Source organism: Chionomys nivalis, chromosome 10, assembly GCF_950005125.1.
Source record: "Chionomys nivalis chromosome 10, mChiNiv1.1, whole genome shotgun sequence".
Classification (NCBI taxonomy): domain Eukaryota; kingdom Metazoa; phylum Chordata; class Mammalia; order Rodentia; family Cricetidae; genus Chionomys; species Chionomys nivalis.
Window position 1 is genome coordinate 52,959,323 of NC_080095.1, and position 20,584 is coordinate 52,979,906.

Genomic DNA, 20,584 nt, shown 5'->3' on the forward strand with positions numbered 1-20,584 from the left:
TAAGCCACGTCCATTTATATCTGCTATTCTGATTCTATGAGTGCCAATAGGATTAGAAACTTACCACTGAATTAAACTATTTTCCAATGTTTCTTTCCTCTCAATTACTTTATCCAAAATATCAGTAGTGGGATGAAAAGTAGAGACCACCGGAGGAAATGAAGGACCATTGTATTCTGTAGGAACGACCTTAACGCTTCTGTTAAACTCCAGCACCGGGGCAGAGCACTCGGGAATTTCATCACGCTGTTCCTCTTCCTGGTAACATCATAAAAACCAAGTATTATATTCATACATCTGCTCAACATGAGTGCCAAGCATAGGCAAAGAACTCAGCTGTATGAATTAACCAACATTCACAAACCAGCCAATGACCTTTCCACTTAAGTGATAAGACGTTAAATATAGCATACACACTACACAGCACAGACATCAATCATACATGACACTGGAGAAAATGCATTCACATGGTTTGTGTTTTTTAAACTGTGTTCAGGCTCTGGGTGTAGTTCAGGGGTGGAACAGCTGCCTACCATGTATAAAGCCCTGGGTTTGATTCCACATCACCATACACACAACATAAAAAATAAAATTCAGGCCAGGCAGTGGTGGCACACGCCTTTAATCCCAGCACTCGGGAGGCAGAGGCAGGCGGATCTCTGTGAGTTCGAGGCCAGCCTGGTCTACAAGAGCTAGTTCCAGGACAGGTTCCAAAGCCACAAAGAAACCCTGTCTCAAAATAAATAAATAAAATTTAATATTCATTCTATATAAACTCAATAGCTAAAAAACTTGGGGATTCTAGCATTAAACATTATGAAATATCCAGAAATTTATGAACTTAATTATCACAAAAAACCTGATAATCCCAAATATTTCTTCATTCTATCAGAACCTGAAATTTACATTTAAATATACAGTTAATCTTATGCATTACTTTCATTACCGTATCACATCCGAAAGTCATCTCTGTGAATTTTTCAACTTTTCCTTATGAAAAATGCCATATCTTTAAAAGTTTATAAAATAATGCCTAATTATTACACGTTATACGTAGATGATATGAATTACATGTCTCTGATCACCAGCTTCAACAACTATTAACTCCTGGTCAACCTTGCCACTTGAACCTTCTACCCCATCCACTTTCTCTTTCACACATCATTCTGACCCAAATCACACATATAATTTTCTCTATAATTAATTAAGCATCTCAAAAATGCCCATTCTCTTTATATATCACAGTTCATCAATATTCTACTGAGGAATAAAGCCCTCAGACAGTGAGAGAAAGAGCTGGAGTAGGAGACTCTTGTCACTTAACCCAAAAGTACTGGTAAGTCTACAACCGCTTCTTCTACTTGCACCTTGACAAACAAGTCAGGCAGACAGAGCATGCTAGACGTTAGGAACATAAAGACAAATAAGGCTCCTAGCTTCAAAACACTTGTGTAGAATTCACATGGGAAAATGGGAAAACACCTTGGGTACAAAACTACAACGCACACCCATGCATAATCTAAAATAAGATTTCATTGAACTATGTATTTATTTTGTGTGTATGCGCCTGAGTCTAAGCACGTGAAGCACATGTGTGCAGGAGGCAGCAGAGGGCAGGAGTCGGATCCTCTGCAGCTGGAGTTATGGGCAGCTGTGAGTCGCCATGCTGGGCACTGAGAACTGAACGCAGGGGCTCTACAAGGGCAACAAATGCTCACCCCTGGAGTCATTTCTCCAGCCCTCAGTTTTCACAAACAAAATAATCTTAGTTTCAAAGTCAAGGAAATGTGAATGACTTATTGCTAATGCTAAATGATTTAATATAATACTAAATGGCTTATTAACAATACTAAAATAATCTTAATCTTATGTCCCCTTTTTCACCTATTTTACTTTTTCCTGTCTTTCTCTCCTATTTTACTATTGCCATCAATTTCATAACTTTGACATCCATCCTTGGGTTTTAGACTATAAGTTTTTTTCTCAAAATAAACCTAGCATTGCCTCCAGAAATCAAGGCTAAATGTAATAAAAATGGAGAAAGCCAGAGAAATGAAGGCAGCAGGTAATGTTCCAGGTGGGAAATGGTGGGCTGTCATTAAGTTTATGAAGACAAAATTATACTACAGAAAAACACCTCATAATTTTAAAAGAAATTTAAATAATCATATTTAAAAGTTAAAGTCTATTTAAATCAAAGTAAAAACATGTTTCTTAAAGCCATGCAACATAGTTATGACAGCCAGAAGGCATTCAACTACCTGGAAAAGTATTTGTATGAAAAACGACTTCTGTGTCTCTAAGCTTTGTTTACCTGAATAACATCAATTACTTCATCAAAGTTAGTTCCTGGAAGCTTTGCCTCTTCTTCATCCACCTTCATAAATTCTGGGGTCTAAGGAAATATTAGAAAGTTTTAGTGCTTTCAATCTTAAAATATGTCCATATAATTTATCAGATTTTCACATATACTATAACCTTCATACAGCCTTATTATTTTAATATTCTACTCAGAACTGATTTAATTAGTAAATAAAACCCAGGTTAGTCCTCAACCCATTATCTCATCATTTCAAGAACTATAGAAAATTATTTTCAATAAAAATATTTTTAAAAAAATGATCAGGAGGCCATGGCAGAAGGGTTACTGTGAGTTCCGGTTGGGCTAGTTGATAAGTTCTAAGATAGTCCGGACTACGGTGTAGACCCTGGTTCAAAAGACAAAATAAACAAAAGTGCCAGTTTGACATTTAAGCTGAATGAATAAATACAAATTTTAAAAATTTACATTTGTTTATTTTGTGTGTGCCCATGATAATATCAAACCATCATGTAGAGGGTCAAAGGAAAAGTACAGGAATCAGTTTTCTCCTTCTATCATGTGGGTCTTGGGGACCAAACTCTCGTCCTCAAGCTTAGCCACAAGCACTGTTACCCACTGAGCCATCTCCCCCACACTCCATGGAAACGTTAAAGCACCTATCAACAGGCTAAGGAAAGTACTTAAAAGTGCAGCTATGCGCCGGGCGATGGTGGCGCACGCCTTTAATCCCAGCACTCGGGAGGCAAAGGCAGGCGGATCTCTGTGAGTTCGAGACCAGCCTGGTCTACAGAGCTAGTTCCAGGACAGGCTCCAAAGCCACAGGGAAACCCTGTCTCGAAAAACCAAAAAAAAAAAAAAAAAAAAAAAAGTGCAGCTATGCTAGTGTCCACATTCGCAGACTCAGAAACAACAGAAACAGATTACACTGGTGTTAAAGTAAAAAAAAACGGGACTAGCAAGATGGCTCAGCAGGTCTGTACCTGTGCTTGTCCCCAAACTGGACAACCAGTGCTTCATTTCTGGGGCCCACATACCGGAAGGAGAGAAACAACTCCGGATGGAGTAACAGTTACAATAGAAGAACCCTGACACCTACCTGGATCCAGGTGTGCAATGGCGGAAGAGAGGCTTCTTTGGGACTTGGCGGAGAGGAAAGCCTGTCAACGCTGCTGTATGAAATGCTATCAATGTCCACACTAGGCAGTATCTACAACAGAACAGAACATCAGCTTTCTGTTTACCTCTAGGACTTAAGTGACTGTCAAAAAGGACAGCAAAACACGCCCTCTAAATTGTTATTGTGGTTAACTGTTACTTTGAATTATGAAAGCATATTATACAAAACAAAGAGAAAAACACAAAATTCTCTCTTAAGATAATTTCACTTTGACGACCCACACCCTTTCTGTTTATTACCCATTTAAGCAAGATTTAGTGTTCTCGGTCCTGATTGTTTTCGTTGTTATTAGGCCATAAATACCTTATCCTGCTTCTCTGTAGAGTTCATATCTTAAATAACTGCATAATATTTTAAGGATCATACATCCTTATTGCCAGTTTTTCCCACTGTTACACATAGGTCACTACCACAACAAAATAAACCCCAGTATCTTCATACATGCAGTGCTTTCTCCCCAAACTTTGAATTACTGCTTCATGTTAGATCAATTTTGATGAATTTTTTTGGGCCACAGAGCAAGGATATTCAATATGCTTTGTAATTATTGGCAAAGTACTATCCAATCCTTGTTTATACCACTAAAAACATACCTCTTTAAGTTTTATCCAACACTCAACTAAAATGAGCAGTTTTGCAAAACAAAAATTAAATGGGAGTATATTATCATTATTTTAATTATTATTATCTTAGCTACAAGCAAGACTTACATCTAATTTCCTTGTTATTAATCCATACTTGATCCTCTTGTAGACTCTCATTCATGGATTGGACTCCAAATGGATTTAGGTCTATGTTTTCTTATAACTTACAGAAGTCTTTGTATTTAAAAACAAAGTCTTCATCAGAACCTTTCTTTCATATGCTGTCACTATACACTGCTTTCATTGTCAGTTAAATTTCTTTGACATATGTAACTTTTAGACTTTAAATTCAAATCTCTCTTCCCTATTATATCTAAAGTATTTGCTTTATTCAAATCCAATACCCAGAATTGTTTCAGTTTTAATTAAAGTCCAATGAAATTGTCTTCAAATTTTTATGACTTTGTATTTTAAAATTTAGAGTCCCAAATTGGAGCTTATTTGGTATATAGTAAGAATTTGGAGTCTATGTTGAATGGTGGTGGTACATGCCCTTAATCCCAGCACTTGGGAGTCAGAGGCAGGAGGGTCTTTGTGAGTGCAAGGCCAGCCTGGTCTACAAAATGAGTTCCAAGACAATTAGGGTGGTTAGACAGATAAACCCTGTCCTGAAAAACAAAAAAACAAACAAAAGAATTGGCGTTTAAAATTACTTTTTTCTTATGTCATTAAGCTGAATATAATATACATTTTTTCACTTATATAAATTCTACTCTCTTTAACATAACAAGTCTCTATCATGTTTTACATTCTTTTTAAATAATAAAGTTAATTCTGAAATCCTACTACACTGGTCTAGTAACCCTGCTGCTTGGCTTTGAACTTGCTCTGTAGCTGAGGATAACCTTGAACTCCTGATCTTTCAGCCTCTACCTTTCAAATGTTGCCCCAAATAAGTCAACAAACTATTTATTTTTCTAAACCCTTTATTCTTTCAGATATCAAAATTATCCTAAAGTTCAAGAAAACAAAATCTCATGATATTTTTTAAAAATTAGCATTTCACTAAAATTTCACATTAAATTGGGAAGAAGAGTTAACCCGAATGTTTTTGGTGTATAAAAATGAGTTCTTTGTACTTTCATTCATGTCTTATGATTGGATAAAATTGGAAGTATTGATTATATTAATCAATTCATGAACTCAACTGTTTCTTTTATTGTATGTTTTGGTTTATTTAGTTATTTATTTACTTATTTATTACTGAGGCATGGACTCTCTGCACAGACCTAGCTGAATAGCTAGCTAGAAACTTGCTAAATAGATCAGGCTGGCCTTGAACCTGCGGCAGTGCTACAATGGTTGCCCCCTTGGCTTGGACAACAGGAATGTACCACCATGCCTAGCACGGTAATTCTTAAAAGTTAATCACAGCACACTATCAACACCCTTTAGAATACTGTCCTGTCGCTTTGCTGTGGACCCTGACTGAGAAGAGGAGCTGCAGAACAAGGACAGAGGCATCACAGCCTGACAGTAATAAAGGAACCTTAATGAAAGCGAAGTCTTAAGAAAATTATGTAATCAGTTTTAGGTACTAATGGCTGACATGGGTTACCGTGGCTGTGACAGGGTCTGCTCGCGCACCCTGGCACACCTGTACAGAGAGCTGAGGGGGATCCTTCTTCTCTGATTTCATGTCCACAACTGCTATGTTAGGTTTCTTGACTCCGGCTTCTAGTTTTCGAGATGTGGGAGGAATGGAAGTAGTCACAGTTACAGGATGTGGCTTGTTTATCAGTACTCCAGCAGGTGGTGCAGAGTCACTATTACTCTGGGTTTGCCCTGTGAAATTTAGGGTAGAGAATGAGAACTATTTCTAACAAAAGGAAAAAATCAAAATGTCTGGATCTTTGTGACTGCTCTTGCACACAAAAGGAAAGGCCGTCTCCTAAGCACCTCTCCATCACCACGGTCTACACGTGCTCATCACGCCAGCCTGTGAGCAGCTATCAGCAGTGCTGAACTACTAGCTACTGTATGTCATTCCCATTCCATACACTATCTTAATTCTTAAAGTAAAGGTTAGCATCTACATATTAGAAGATGCTCCATACTGCCAGCTTTCACGTCAGAAAACCTGCTTGTTTTTTACACTTCAGAGTAAAGCTGAAGGAGCCAGGCACAGCAGCCGCGAGGAAGCCCTGGGTGAGAAAGCCCTGGGTGAATGTGCTACTGACATGGGCACAGGCATTTCAAGGACCTCAAAGCCTCAGCACCACCGGAAAATGGCAACCCTTTGCCCTGGCTCAGGGTATGGCAAGACTGCCTTCCTCAGTCAAGCAAATATAGACAGTGTGTGGAGAAAATATCCACCGTAATCCTCCCCTCTCATGACCCCTGGGTATTTCCTCCCCTGGAGACTGAACCAATCAATCAAGATTACCTAACCCTGTCTCCTTGTTTATCTGTAGGCATCTTGTTCAGCTGTATTCAATAATCCCAGGCTCTCAGTTCAACTGTATGAACAGTGAGCTTCCCAGGAGTAAAGGTTTCTTCACCAGAGAGCCCAGTTCACTGGACCCCAGTTTTTCTGTATGCCATCTGTGTGTTTTTCTTGCCTTCATTCTCTTGCTGACCCAGTCAGGTCCAAGACCCCGAGACTGTGCACAGCAAATGCCCACAATCCCAGCTCCTAGATGTCTAAGGCAGGAGGGTTACTGTAAGTTTGAGGCCAGCCTAGACTACATAATGAATTCAAAGTCAGCATGGGCTAGTGTGAGACCCTGTCTCAAAAAATAAAATGTAGGCCTCATTTATAATTACAGTGTACTCTCAGAGAAGAAATCAGGAAAAATATTTTCACTCAAAATAACTCCAAAACTTTATGCGTTTAGGAATATATCTAACCAAAGAAGTAAAAGACCTCTGCAACAAATGCTTCCAGGTATTAAAAGGAAATTACAGAAGATACAGATGATAGAAACACATTCCATGCTCCTGGATTGGCAGAATTAATATTGTGAAAATGGCAATACTACCAAAATTCATTTTCAGATTTAATGCAATATCTAACCAAATTCTAGTGCAATATTTCACAAGTTTAGAAAAGACAATACAAGAATGTATTTGTAACTACAAAACACCATGAATCAACAAAGCAATCCTATAAAGTAAGAACACTGTGTAGATATTACAATACCCAATCTTAAATTATACTACAGAGCCAAAGTGACACAGACAGCCTGGTCCTGGCGTAAAAATTGACAGGCAGACCAATGGAACAGAGAGAAACCAGAAATAAAATCACTATGCTCACTTAATTTTTAACAAAGGAGGCAAAACTGTACACTGGAAAAAAAGCCAGTTCAACAAAGGTGCTAGCAGAGAAGGGTTTCTATCTGCAGAAGAATGAAATCAAATTCATCTTTTGCACCTTATACTAAAATAAATTTCAAAATGGATCAAAGACTTCACTTAAAACCTGAAACACTACAACTTCTAGTTCCAGGTGACTGAGTGCCCTCAGGCCTTCACTGGAATATGCACATACATGGTGCACATAAACTCATACAGGCACACACAAAACACACACAAAAAATATAAATCTGTTTTTTAATGAAATTAGGGTTGAAGAGATGGCTCAGTGGTTGAGCACTTGCAGCTTACAGAGTATCTGGGGGTTCTGTTCTCAGCACCCACAGATGTGCAGTTTCCATGCCTTTTGTTCCTGAGTAAAAGTATGTGATGTCACACCAGCAGATCTGTCCAGTTTTTAGCGGGATGACTCATAAAGACCTCATATAAGGAAATAACCAACTATTCACCCAGAATATATGACCACCTAGCTTTTACTTATCATAACCTGGCTCAAAAGTATATAAAAATGCTTTAAAGTATCTCTCCTAACACAATATTAAAACAAACTGGACTTCTTGAATTATTATGCAGGCCAATGACATGTTAGTCGTATTACCTACACCAGCAACACACAAAGAGAATATTTCCTGGGAGAGAGATTCTGGCGAGAACTCATTGCTGAAGAGATCACTGTCGCTGCATAAGCTACATCTGAGGCTCTCCCCAGACATAAGAAAGGAGGTGGCCCCCTGCAACTGATCCTAAGCAACGAGTCCCTTCCCGTTCTCCGTTGCCACATATTCGTCTTTTCTTTTTTTTTTTTTTTTTTGGTTTTTCGAGACAGGGTTTCTCTGTGGTTTTGGAGCCTGTCCTGGAACTAGCTCTTGTAGACCAGGCTGGTCTCGAACTCACAGAGATCCACCTGCCTCTGCCTCCCAAGTGCTGGGATTAAAGGTGTGCGCCACCACCGCCTGGCTCGTCTTTTCTTACCTAAAAGAATTGCCATTGGGATTAGATGACCTTCCAGGGTCCCTGAAACAGTAGGCATTTCTCTGCTGGGGCTGAACAGATATTGCTGGTCACCATGAGGTAGCGTGGTGATGGGATGTGGCAGTTTAGAATCCATTTTCATAGGTTTTGTTGCATAGAAGTCAGTCTGTGTTCTTGCCGACTTGACTTTAGTGCCTACAATGACCATCAGTAGCAGACATTTAAAAATATGACAAGTATCTACTAACTGTGAAATACAACTCTTTTTCAGCCAGATTTCATTCAATTTAATAAGTTTACAGGGTCTCCAGTAGAAATAATACATAGACCAGAGGCTAGCAAACTTATTAAGTGGTCAGACAGGAATGACTTATCTCAATTGCAACCATCCAACTTTGGTGATGTAACAAGCAGCCATGGATTATAAATGAGCATGGCTATATTCAAATAAAAATTATCTTCAAACAAAAGCCAGGCAGACTAGTTTGCCTGTTACACGTGAGTAGAGCTATTGGAATACAATAATGTTTAAAAAGTTGAATAAAGACTCTGAAGAACTTATCTTCAAACTCATTAATTTTCCTTCACAATATAAGAAACTAATGACCATTTGTTAGGACTGTCCCCCATTTTCTCATTACACCTTCACTCATTATATAATTCTGAATAACCAGCTTTTATCCTTTGAAATTATGTAGTTAATGTAAGTCTACACTTATTTAAAACTTAAATAAGTTAATGTTATTGTATATATTTCTAATTCTATTATGTAGATTTATACAGATACTACATTCTAAATTATCAAGATCTTGTAAGTTTGTCAGACATAGTGGCACAGCACCAGGAAGATGAGGCAGGAGGCTGCCAGAAGTTTGAGGAGAGCCATGGCTAAAATATCAAGAGCCCTACCTTAAAAAACAATTGATCCACATCTTTACTCCCAACACAGAGGAGGCAGAGGCAGGTGGATCTCTAAAGTTCAATGCCAGCCTGGTCTATAGAGTGGTTCCAAGGCAGCCAGGGCTACACCAAAAAACCTTGTCTCTCGAAAGAAAAAAAAAAAACATAAACAAACAAGGGATGGAGAGATAGTTCAGTGGCTGAGTAATTGCTGCTCTTTCAATGGACCAGAGTTCAGTTCCCAGCATACACATTGGGTGGCTCACTACCCAACCACCTGTAATTCCAGTTCCAGGGGATCTGGCGCCCTCTTCTGACTTCTGGGAACACCAAACACAAACATAAATAAAAACAATTTTTTTTTTTTTTGGTTTGTTGAGACAGGGTTTCTCTGTGGTTTTGGAGCCTGTCCTGGAACTAGCTCTTGTAGACCAGGCTGGTCTCGAACTCACAGAGATCCGCCTCCCTCTGCCTCCCAAGTGCTTGGATTAAAGAATAAAAACAATTCTTAAAAAAAAAAAAAAAAAAGTCTGCTGGGCAGTGGTGGCACACGCCTTTAATCCCAGCACTTGGGAGGCAGAGGCAGGCAGATCTCTATGAGTTCGAGGCCAGCCTGGTCTACAGAGCTAGTGCCAGGACAGTCTCCAAAGCTACAGAGAAACCCTGTCTCGAAAAACTAAAAAAAAAAAAAAAAAGTCAGATCTGAGAGAACACACCTTTAACCCCAGCACTTGGGCATCAGAGGCAGGTGATCTCTGTGAGTTCAAAGTCAAGTAGTCTACCTAGTGAGTTTTAGGACAGCCAGGGCTGCACAGGGACCGGTCTCAACAAACAAACAACAAAATCACATAAACATAAACAGAAAAAAAAACTTAAAGTTTTTATTATCTGTCTCTTTAGAGAATTTGAATTTCTTTTTCCATGTCAAAGAGGAAAACCAGCAAGCAACAAGGCCAAGGATGTGCACTGTGTCCAGAGCTGTCACTCACTTTTACCTTAAAGGGTTTAGTGAAAAAGCTATTTGAGAGGCTGGTGAGGTGGCTTAGGGGTTAAGAGCACTGGCTGCTCTTCCAGAGGACCTTAGTTCAATTCCCAGAACCCACATGGCAGCTTACAACTGTCTGTAATCTCAGTTCCAGAGATTTGGCATAGACATACATGCAGGTAAAATACCAATTCACATAAAATAAAAATAAAGATTTCCACCTATTTCCTCTTTTAAAAAAAAAGCTATCCGAGGATCTGAAGTGTTTTAAAACCTTAAGCTATTGTTTTAGAAGGGCTTTCAAAACTCCAAATATAATTTTAACAATAAAATTCCAATATTTAAGAGAAATATTAGGGTAAATATAAGTTGCAAGCCTTTAAAAATAATATCTGTAGGATTCATATGTAAGTGGATCACCAATTTGTTCAGCCAGCATTAACAAAGGGAAGAGAGCTGAGCAACTGCCACAGCTCCAACTCTAGAGTGGGCTAACCTCCACTAACTACACTATTGGTAAAGCTTACTAATGTCTAAGATGTAAGAAGAGACACTTCAAAATGTAATCAAAATTAACAGAGTCAATATTTAACTAAGTCACATTCAAATATGCAAATGAAATGGCTGACACGAGTCAAAACACATATTAATAAATGAAAATGTTCTTATTTAATTAAAAGTCAGTAAGAAATCAATCATCTTTGTTGGCTACGAGTTTTTGGTAACAAAACCACCAAAGTGCCCACACACATGCTTCACTAGGAAGCAGCAGGTGCCGCAGCAGATTGGAGCTTTGCTGTTTCTCCCTCCCCTTCTCCGGGACGGTGGACCTTGAGCTATGTGCGTAGCTAACAAATAAAGAGCAATGTTAAGAATTAAGCTTATTCTGTAAACAATGCAGTAAAACACAACAGATGAGCGTCCTCACCTTTTACTAGCTCTATTACTCTTGGTCTCTGGGGTTTGGCCTTAGGAGATGGAGAACTGAATCTGAGATATGGTCCCTTTTTAAGAGTGCTGCGATGGCCCTGATAAACTGGCTTCCCATATATTTGTAACATATAATCCTCATCTTGTAATACTGTGGTTGACTTCACGAGTCCCTATGAATGCAAAAAATGTTAGCATTACTATAAAAATAGCAATGTCTTCCACCTAGCAAACATAAAAGGTTTTACATTTCTGCGTATACTTTCAGGTACTAATGGTTAAACATATTTTACATAGCTATTATGTTTAAATAAACTAAACTGCCTTTAAATGATTTTATACACTCCCAGCTCCACTTTCAACCATAATCAAAATGCCACAGAAATGGACTGGAGAGGATAGAGAGCACAGGCTGCTCTTCCAGAGGACCCGGGTTCAACTCCCGGTAACTTACAACCATCTATGACTGTAGTCCTATGGGATCTGAAGTCCTCTTCTGGTATATAGACAAACACGCAGGCAAAATACCCATATAACATAAAATACATAAAGAAATATCAAAATGCCACAGAAACGCAGCATTTATTAAGCATTACAGCCAAGCATTTAATTGCATTTCTCTGTTCAATAATCCATGCTTAGCACAAAAACATTAATGGCCAGCTAGAGCAGTAAGGAAAAACTCTCCAAGCAACTAGTACCCTGTCTTGCACTCATCAGGCATTACAAGTGATTTTTTAAGTTTAAAATAGAGCACACACAAGAAGATGGAACAAGCCTTTCCGTGACATGGATCTGACTAGTAAGAGGCAGCTGAATAATCTCTAGAAATACCTGCTATGTACTGTGATTCTGGGTATGAGCTCCACAGCTGGGCATGGCGCTATGTGCCTGTCTTCCCAGCCTGGGCAACATAGAAGACCCTGTCTCTTGAGAAACAAAAAGCAAAAAAGCAAAAAACAATGGAGCTAGAGAGATGGCTCCGTAGTTAAGAATATTGGAAGCTCGTCCAGAGGACCAGTTCAATTCCCAGCACCCACACAGGAGTTCTCAGCTGTCTGTAACTTCAATTCCAGAGGATCTGACACCCTCACACAGACATACATGCAGGCAAAACATTAATGAATGCTCATAAAATAAGAATAAATTATTTTTAAAAATAAATAGAAGAAAGGACAGATTTTATGTGGTCTTCCACATTACAGGTCCAAAGTCTTATGTAGGCAATGGTACAAATCTGCTCTAGGTTTGTACAGCTCTTCAGAGTTTAAAATTTTTCATATCCATGCCATTACTTCTATCTCTAAGGAAATGACCAGGAACAATGTGGCATCTAAACACAAACTCAGATTAGAAGCTCACTTCTTTCCTCTCTCTCTGTGAACCTGAGGCAGGCCGGCTCCTTCCGGATGCATCCCTAAATTGCTCCTGTATTTGTTTTTGACAATGTCTTCTTGGAATTGCTGATCTGCTCACTGGTTTGTCTCGGGTGTTGGTTTTAATATCTCTACTCATATTCAGAGCTTGCTTGTTCCGTTGATTCTTCGGATCAAATCTCTTTTGCTCATAATCTTTTCTCATAAGTTCATCCTACGACAAAGAAAATTAAAATTACTTAAGTCAAAGAAAATAGTAATGCTTTCACACTAAAATTATTGGAATTTATTTGTTGTACAAACATTGTTTAGAAATTCTAAATGCTTTAAAAATAAAGAATAATAACTTACATATAAAAAGTAACTTTCTGGAAAAACGAACAAAACCTAAGAAGAAGCACAGCAGCGCATGCCTGCAGCTCCTGCACCAGAAGACAGGAACAAAACCTAAGAAGAAGCACAGCAGTGCATGCCTGCAGCTCCTGCACCAGAAGACAGGAACAAAACCTAAGAAGAAGCACAGCAGCGCATGCTGGCAGCTCCTGCACCAGAAGACAGGAACGTCCAGCTGGAGGCCAGCCTGGGCTACACAAAAAGATCTGTATCATAAAACGAAAGTAAACAAAACAATCCTAAAACTAAAAGGCTATCGAGTTATGAGACATGGGGAGGAGGCAACAGAAGCACGGGAAGAGGGCATTGCAAAGTTTTTACCCTTCAGATGCTTGAATCACATGACGCTAATACTTTAGAAGAACAAACTTAGGCATATGATTTATAATATAACTAAGATGCTATATATAAATTTATTTGATTTACATAGGATTAACAGTGATAGCAACATATTCTGCTCATTGGAATACAGCCAGGGGTCACTTCATCTTTTTATCTGGTGAGTTTATACAATTAAATAAACATACATATATTTGTATACACATATATATGTGTGTGTTTACATATGTATTTGTATGTATGCATGTATGTATATTATATATATATATATATTTGTTTACAAATAACAAAGGTTTTACTGCCCTAGTTACCACCGAGAGTAAACATGCAAGCACACTGGATGAAAACCATCAATTGCCTTGCATCCCAAAATAAAAGTAATGGTTACCTTGTCTAGTTCTACACTTCAAATACACAAAACTTAGAGACTTTATGTCTGAAGACATGCTGTGTCCTTCATGGGTGTGAGGAAGATTCCCCTTAGAACTGACTTTTCTGTGCTTTAGTAACTTTGGTATGTTTACCTTAGTGCATCAATGCTAGTCAATCTGCTGTCTTGAAACATCTTTTGCAAGTAGAATTTCATTTTCTGTTTTTGTCAATTTTTCTTTCGAATTTCTCATATTTCATTTATTGTCTAATATTGGCATAGAGGAGCCAAATAAAATTTATAAGAATAAAGAGTTTCCTAGACGAGTGGTGGTGGCGCACGCCTTTAATCCCAGCACTTGGGAGGCAGAGGCAGGAGGATCTCTGTGAGTTCAAGGCCAGCCTGGTCTACAAGAGCTAGTTCCAGGACAGGAACCAAAGCCACAGAGAAACCCTGTCTCAAAAAAAACCAAAAAAAAAAAAAAAAAGAGTTTCCTAAATAATATTATACTTCTTACTGATAAACAAAGGTAAAGAATGTTACTGAAATGAAGAAGTATAAACCAGGTCAGGGGTGGTGACAACACCTTTAACCCAGCCCTCAGGAGGCAGAAGTGGTGGGTTTTATGAGCAGAGCATGAGACTGACTTAGTCTACACAGTGAGCACGAGGACAGCCAGAGATATAGTGAGATCAATTCTCAAAAACCAAATAACAACAAACAAAAAAATCATAAGCCAGACCTGGTGGTACATGACTTATCTTCATGGAGGAAGCTAGACAAAAGGATCTCAAGCTAAAGGCCTTCCCAGGCTCCTGTGAGTTCAAGCCTGGGAAACTTAGTCGCCATCTCAGAAAGTCCCGAGTGGAGGTTAGAGATATGGTTCAGTGGTTAAGAGCCGCTGATAGGCTTCTAAAGAACCTGAGTTCAGTTCCTAGCACCCAAACTGGGCAGCTCATGATCACCTGTTACTCCAGCTCCAAGGCACCCAGTGCCTTCTTCTGGCCTCTCTGGGCCCTGCACACATTTGTCATATAATCACATGGACACAAACACATACACACATGAATGAAAATAAATCTTTTCTTTAAAAAATGATTGAGGGATGTGGCTCAATGGTACAGTGCATGCCTAGCATGAGCCAGGATCTAGGTTCAGGTCTCAGTATTGCAAAAAGAACAAAAGAAGTGGACGCACATCAATGACCTGGAATTTATACTATATTCAGAGAACTGACTTGATTTTCACTTTTTTCCATGACATACCTGGATTTCTGCTGAAATGATTTTAATCCAGTCATCTACTTTCTTTCTGATCCTAATTTTCTCTGAGATCTCTCTACAAACGAAAAAAGAAATGTTCTTAAATCAGTCTTAATATATCGATGACTGAACCAGGATCGGATGAGTCTAGTCAAGTTTTGAAGCTACCCTGTAGCCCAATACTCTTCCTGAGAAAACAATCAGTGACGGTATTAGCCTTTGTTAAATGTTAGAAGGAAATGTTTATGAAGAACTCAAGGAAAGCAATATCAGGCAGAGCGAAAGCGGGAATGGAAAATCACAGCCGGGAAAACACGGCACCTCCATGTCTATCCACAGCAGGACCCACATCTTCAGAGGCGTTAGCGGCCTTTCCCAAACATGAAAACACAGTAGCTAAGTGAGTGCTTGGGAAAGAAATTCAGAAAGTGAGGCTGTGGGGCTGTGGGGGTGGAGAGACAGCTCAGTAGGTGAGAGCACTCAGGTTCAGTTCCCAGCTCCAGTGGACCCCTCTCCTGAACTCTATGGGCACTGGGCACACACATGATGCATGCACATACATGCAGGTGGAAGGTTAGCAAGCAGATCTGGCAGTTTTGTAAATAGCGCTGTGATGCTCACATCCTGTCTCACCTATTGGAGGAGAAAGCACTGATAAAGGAATACACAGCAGCTCCGTCCTTTGCACGGATAATAGCTTCCAGGTTTTCTTCTAGCACTTTTTTATTGTTCTGTACGCCTTTCAAAATCTTCTCAGCATCTTTCAAGACAGATCTTGTACTGGTTGTCTGAAGCTTAGCAGAATTCTGTGGAAGATCTGAAAACCTCAAGATAAGTGGAGACTGTTTTACCTTAAAAAAAAAAAAAGGCAGAAAATTTAGTACATTAAACTTACATTGATTTTACTCTAAAAAAGAAAGGTTGGGAAATGGCGACAGTTATAAGTGCACACCGCTCTTCCAGAGGACTGGAGTGCATTTCCCAGCACTCACATTGGGTGGCTCAGTTCCAGGAGGACACACTCTTTTGGCTTCCTTGGGTACTCACATACATTTGGCATATATGCCCCCGCCACACACATACATACAATACACAAAAGTAAGTGTGTAATGCAAAGAAGAGCTAGCTAGTTCACTACTGCAACCATACACTAGAATCAATATAGTCTAACTAGGGCTCAGTTTGTCCAAATGAAAAGTTACTGAATACCTGGCATTCTTTGGTTTGTTTTCCACTTAAAAAAATTATTACAGTGGTGGCGCACGCCTTTAATCCCAGCACTCGGGAGGCAGAGGCAGGCGGATCTCTGTGAGTTCGAGACCAGCCTGGTCTACAAGAGCTAGCTCCAGGACCGGCTTCAAAACCACAGAGAAACCCTGTCTTGAAAAACCAAAAAAAAAAAAAAAAAAAAAAAATTATTACAAATATTATCTGCAATAGAGACAGGACATCCAGAGCAGTGCTAGATCATCTGGTCATCAATGAAACCTCCACTGGTGAAGAAAGCAAGGCAAAATAAAGAGCAAGTTGCTCTAGACACTGTGGACTGGACAGACCTTTCACTCCTCTATTAGCCAGAAAGGCAAGGACAGGTATGGTGGCACACTGCTGTGATCCCTGCACTCAGGGGACAAAGAGAAGAGGATCACTAAGTTTGAAGTCAATCTGGTTTAAGAGAAACTCCTAGGTCTTCAAGGGCTATATACTAAAGTCTTCAAGGGCTATATACTAAAGTCTTCAAGGGCTATATACTAAAGTCTTCAAGGGCTATATACTAAAGTCTTCAAGGGCTATATACTAAAGTCTTCAAGGGCTATATACTAAAGTCTTCAAGGGCTATATACTAAAGTCTTCAAGGGCTATATACTAAAGTAGCCTCAAAAAGAAAAAAAAGATGTTGGAAAGTGGGAAACGTCAGTGGCACAGGTCTGGCCAGAATGCTAGGAAGAAATCATTTAGTAGAGACTGCTGAAATTTTTTTTTTGTAAAGGGAACAGATCTGACTGTCATGTTTCTAGAACTTTATTTTCACCCTTCCTTCTGATTTCTGGTTTACTGACTTTTTTATTCCATTTTACTAGGCATATATTTATACACACTATAGTACACATCTGTTTTTGAGGCAGAGTCTGATGTAGCACAAGCTAGCCTCAAACAAAAGGATGACCTTGAACTTCTGATTCTCCTGCATCCACCTCCACAGTGCTGGGATTGCAAGTGTGTGCCAACATGCCTGATGTCATACACGTATGCCAGGCAACCATTCTGCTTAACTAAGCTACATCCCAGGCTCTTCCTAATTTTTACCTTATAACCATGGATTTTAATACTGTTCCCACTTTACCTGGAGCATGTCATTTGTTTGTTTCTTCCTCTGGCCATGATCATGAACATCATCATCATACTTTCTCAAAGTTACTTTAGTTGTCCCTAGCTCTTCAGGGGAAGGACATCTCTGTGAATGTAGAGTTTCAATGCTACAAAAGATAAGAAGAAATGCCTAAGCTGTCAGAAACTCAGTAAGCATTTTATACATACGGGCTTTCTGCCTGCATGGATACCTATGCACCATGGTGTGTCTGATGCCTCAGGAGGAGCTACATACAGGCAGCTATGAGCTACCATGTGGGTGCTTGGAACTGAACTCAGGTCCTCTGAGAACAGCCAGTGCTCTTAACCACTAATGTAACTCTCTAATACAGAGTCTCTCTCTCTCTCTCTCTCTCTCTCTCTCTCTCTCTCTCTCTGTGTGTGTGTGTGTGTGTGTGTGTGTGTGTGTGTAAATAGAAAGGGAAACATTAGAGGAAGGAAAAGAACTTAATCATGTAGTAGGAGGCCTAGGAGGCCGCTTGTTCATTCCTGGCTATCCAGACTAGAAATCATTACTCAGAACTATATAACTTAAATCACTGCTTGGCTAATCACTTAAGCGTACTGCTAGCTAGCTCTTATATCTTTGGTTAACCCATTTCTATTATTTTACATTTTACCGCGAGGCTTGTGGACTACCGGCAAGGTTCCAGCTGGCAGCTCACGTCTTTCCCCCCTGGCAGCTCCATGGCACCTCACTGACTCCACCTCCTTTCCCCCAGTCTCCCCTGCCTACCTCTACTCTCCCCTATCACAGGCCAAAGCAGTTTTTTTTTATTCATTAACCAATAAAAGCAACACATAAACAGAAGGACTTCCCACACCATAAGTGCAGGCAAAGGGAGAGACAGTAATAGAATAATGAAAACACAAGGGAGGACTATTCAGAGGACGATGGGCAGCCAGTTAAGGGAAACAGGGGCATGGGGTTAGGAATTAGGGAAAGAAAAGTCTCGAGGAAGGGAATAGCTAAGAACAAACTATACTGATATTTTCATAAATGTATGAAAATGCCATAATGACACCCATTGCTCTATAAGCTAACTTAAAAAGAAATCATAAAAACCACATTATAGTCAAATTGTCAAAAATCCACAGTAAAGAGAGAATCTTCACAGTTGCAAAAGAAGAGTGGTTGGAACTATGTAGGGAGTCCTCACCAAGAGTGTTCCTGGTTTGAGGAGTTTGAGGCCAGCCAGGTCTACATAGAGTTCTAGGTCAGCCAGGGTTACATAGTGAGACACTGTCTCAAAAAACAAACAAACAAACCTGTATTTCTGTAACTTTTCTTCAGTTTTAAAAGTCAGGTGTATAGGGACGAGAGAACTACCTCAGCAGTTAAGAGTATTTGCTGCTTTTGCAAAGGATACAGGTTTGGCCCCAAGAACCCACATCAGGTGGCCCAAGCCTGCCTTTAACTTGAGCTCCAATGAATCTGCTGCCCTCTTCTGGCAAAAAAAAAAAGCTGAACCAAGTACAGTTACCAGGTTTCATAAAAATAAATGTTTCTGATCACACAGTAGAAGGGAAGAAATTTTCACTATGCAGAAATTAAATGGGTATGAAGATGAATGAGGTAATTTTTTAAAAAATATTTATTTATTTATTTATTTATTTATTTATTTATTTATTTATTTATTATGTATACAATATTCTGTCTGTGTGCATGTCTGCAGGCCAGAATGGTTGTGAGCCACCATGTGGTTGCCGGGAATTGAACTCAGGACCTTTGGAAGAGCAGGCAATGCTCTTAACCACTGAGTCATCTCTCCAGCTGAATGAGGTAATTTTAAATTAGTGTGTCAATTACAGTCTCTAGGGTAATCACTAAGTAACGACAAAAGTAGCAAAGGAAACAAATGAAAACGTTACACTAAGGTATCCAATAGAAAAGAAGGTGCTCACGGAGGAGCAGTGCAGTAGGACTGAGACACACGACAGGCGCACAGCAATGAGCCACACAAAAAGACATTAAACAAGATAAAACTATGCAATATTTCCAAATAAAATCATTCAGATTGCAGATTTTCAAGGTTTTTCCTTACAGTTTTTATCATGTTAAAGTTAATATAATGATTACGGTTTAGATTTACCTGATCTTAACCTTTTTAAACTATTTTGCAGGGCAGGAGATGAACCCCAGGGACTCACGCATTCTGAACAAGTCCTCTACTGTCACTAAGTTGGACCTCAAGCCTCAAAGCAAGCTGCATGCACAATTTCAAATATACCCAAGCAGAGAAAAAATACAATGAACTCTTTATGAGCCATTATTCTCAAAGTTACCTTCATTTCTTCTACACCCCCAACCCACTTTCTCCTCTCTACCATCACAATAAGAGTACATATCACACCACCTGAATCTGCCTTTGTTAGAAATTAATAACCTATATTTCTAAATCAAACACTTGAAAAAGCAGTAATGTATACACATTTCTAAAGAAAATGCAGAATTCTGAATAAAGCTCTCTCTAGTCCAACTAGTTCCAATCTCTTGTTTTTACCTGTCTCCTTTCTCAGAATTCCATCCCATTTTTGACCTAGTTAGTGAGGTTATATCTGATGATTCACTTTTTCTTGTCAAAGAATCATTATTATTCAATATTTGTTCCAACAATCTTACATTTCCTAAAACAGAAAAAAAAAATGTCATTTTCCAAATTAGTTCACTTCTCCTTTGTATTCCACCTTGTGTGTACCAGCACTCTAGCCTAAACTAAGACCTTACGAGGGTTATCCGCTCAGCTCACTCTGTGCCCACTGTACTTCTTCTGCACGCATTCCCTAAATTCTATGAGTTGGAAACTCAGTACTCAGGGTTACATAGTAATGGTATTTGAAACGTGGATCTTCCTGATGTGACGAGGTCATGCGGGTTCTGTGCTCATGAGTGGAGTAGTGGTTATCAAAGGAGGAAATCTGTTATGAAACAAAGCTTTCTCTGGCTAGCTTGTGCTCTTGCCCCCCACCATAGCAACCCACTACAAGAAGATCACTGCAAGAGGATCACTGTCTACTTTTAAGTTCTGGAATAGTAGCTAAATAAACCTCTTTCCTTTATAAATTACCTAACCTGTGGGACTCAGTTATTGCACCTGAAAATAAAACCAAGACAACAATATAGACATAAGTACACTCATCAAGTAAGACAAAATATTTTCTTTCACCTTATTAAAAGCTAGAGTTTTAAAAATTGGATTAATATAAGTAAAAAGACAAAACTTA

General features: G+C 39.2%; 1 protein-coding gene across 2 annotated transcripts in view; it reads right to left on the minus strand.

Moving 5' to 3' along the window:
- Kiaa0586 (KIAA0586 ortholog) overlaps positions 1-20,584 on the minus strand; it is a 92,505-nt gene that overhangs the window by 49,759 nt on the left and 22,162 nt on the right. For both annotated transcript variants that reach the window (XM_057782985.1, XM_057782984.1), the window contains 11 exons: positions 19,864-19,987; positions 17,334-17,466; positions 15,623-15,840; positions 14,993-15,065; positions 12,612-12,839; positions 11,248-11,422; positions 8,435-8,629; positions 5,742-5,929; positions 3,420-3,530; positions 2,315-2,395; positions 65-258 (listed from right to left, as the gene is read on the minus strand). In XM_057782985.1, coding sequence (XP_057638968.1) covers positions 65-258; positions 2,315-2,395; positions 3,420-3,530; positions 5,742-5,929; positions 8,435-8,629; positions 11,248-11,422; positions 12,612-12,839; positions 14,993-15,065; positions 15,623-15,840; positions 17,334-17,466; positions 19,864-19,987 — 1,720 coding nt within the window. The remainder of the gene's footprint in view (positions 1-64; positions 259-2,314; positions 2,396-3,419; positions 3,531-5,741; positions 5,930-8,434; positions 8,630-11,247; positions 11,423-12,611; positions 12,840-14,992; positions 15,066-15,622; positions 15,841-17,333; positions 17,467-19,863; positions 19,988-20,584) is intronic.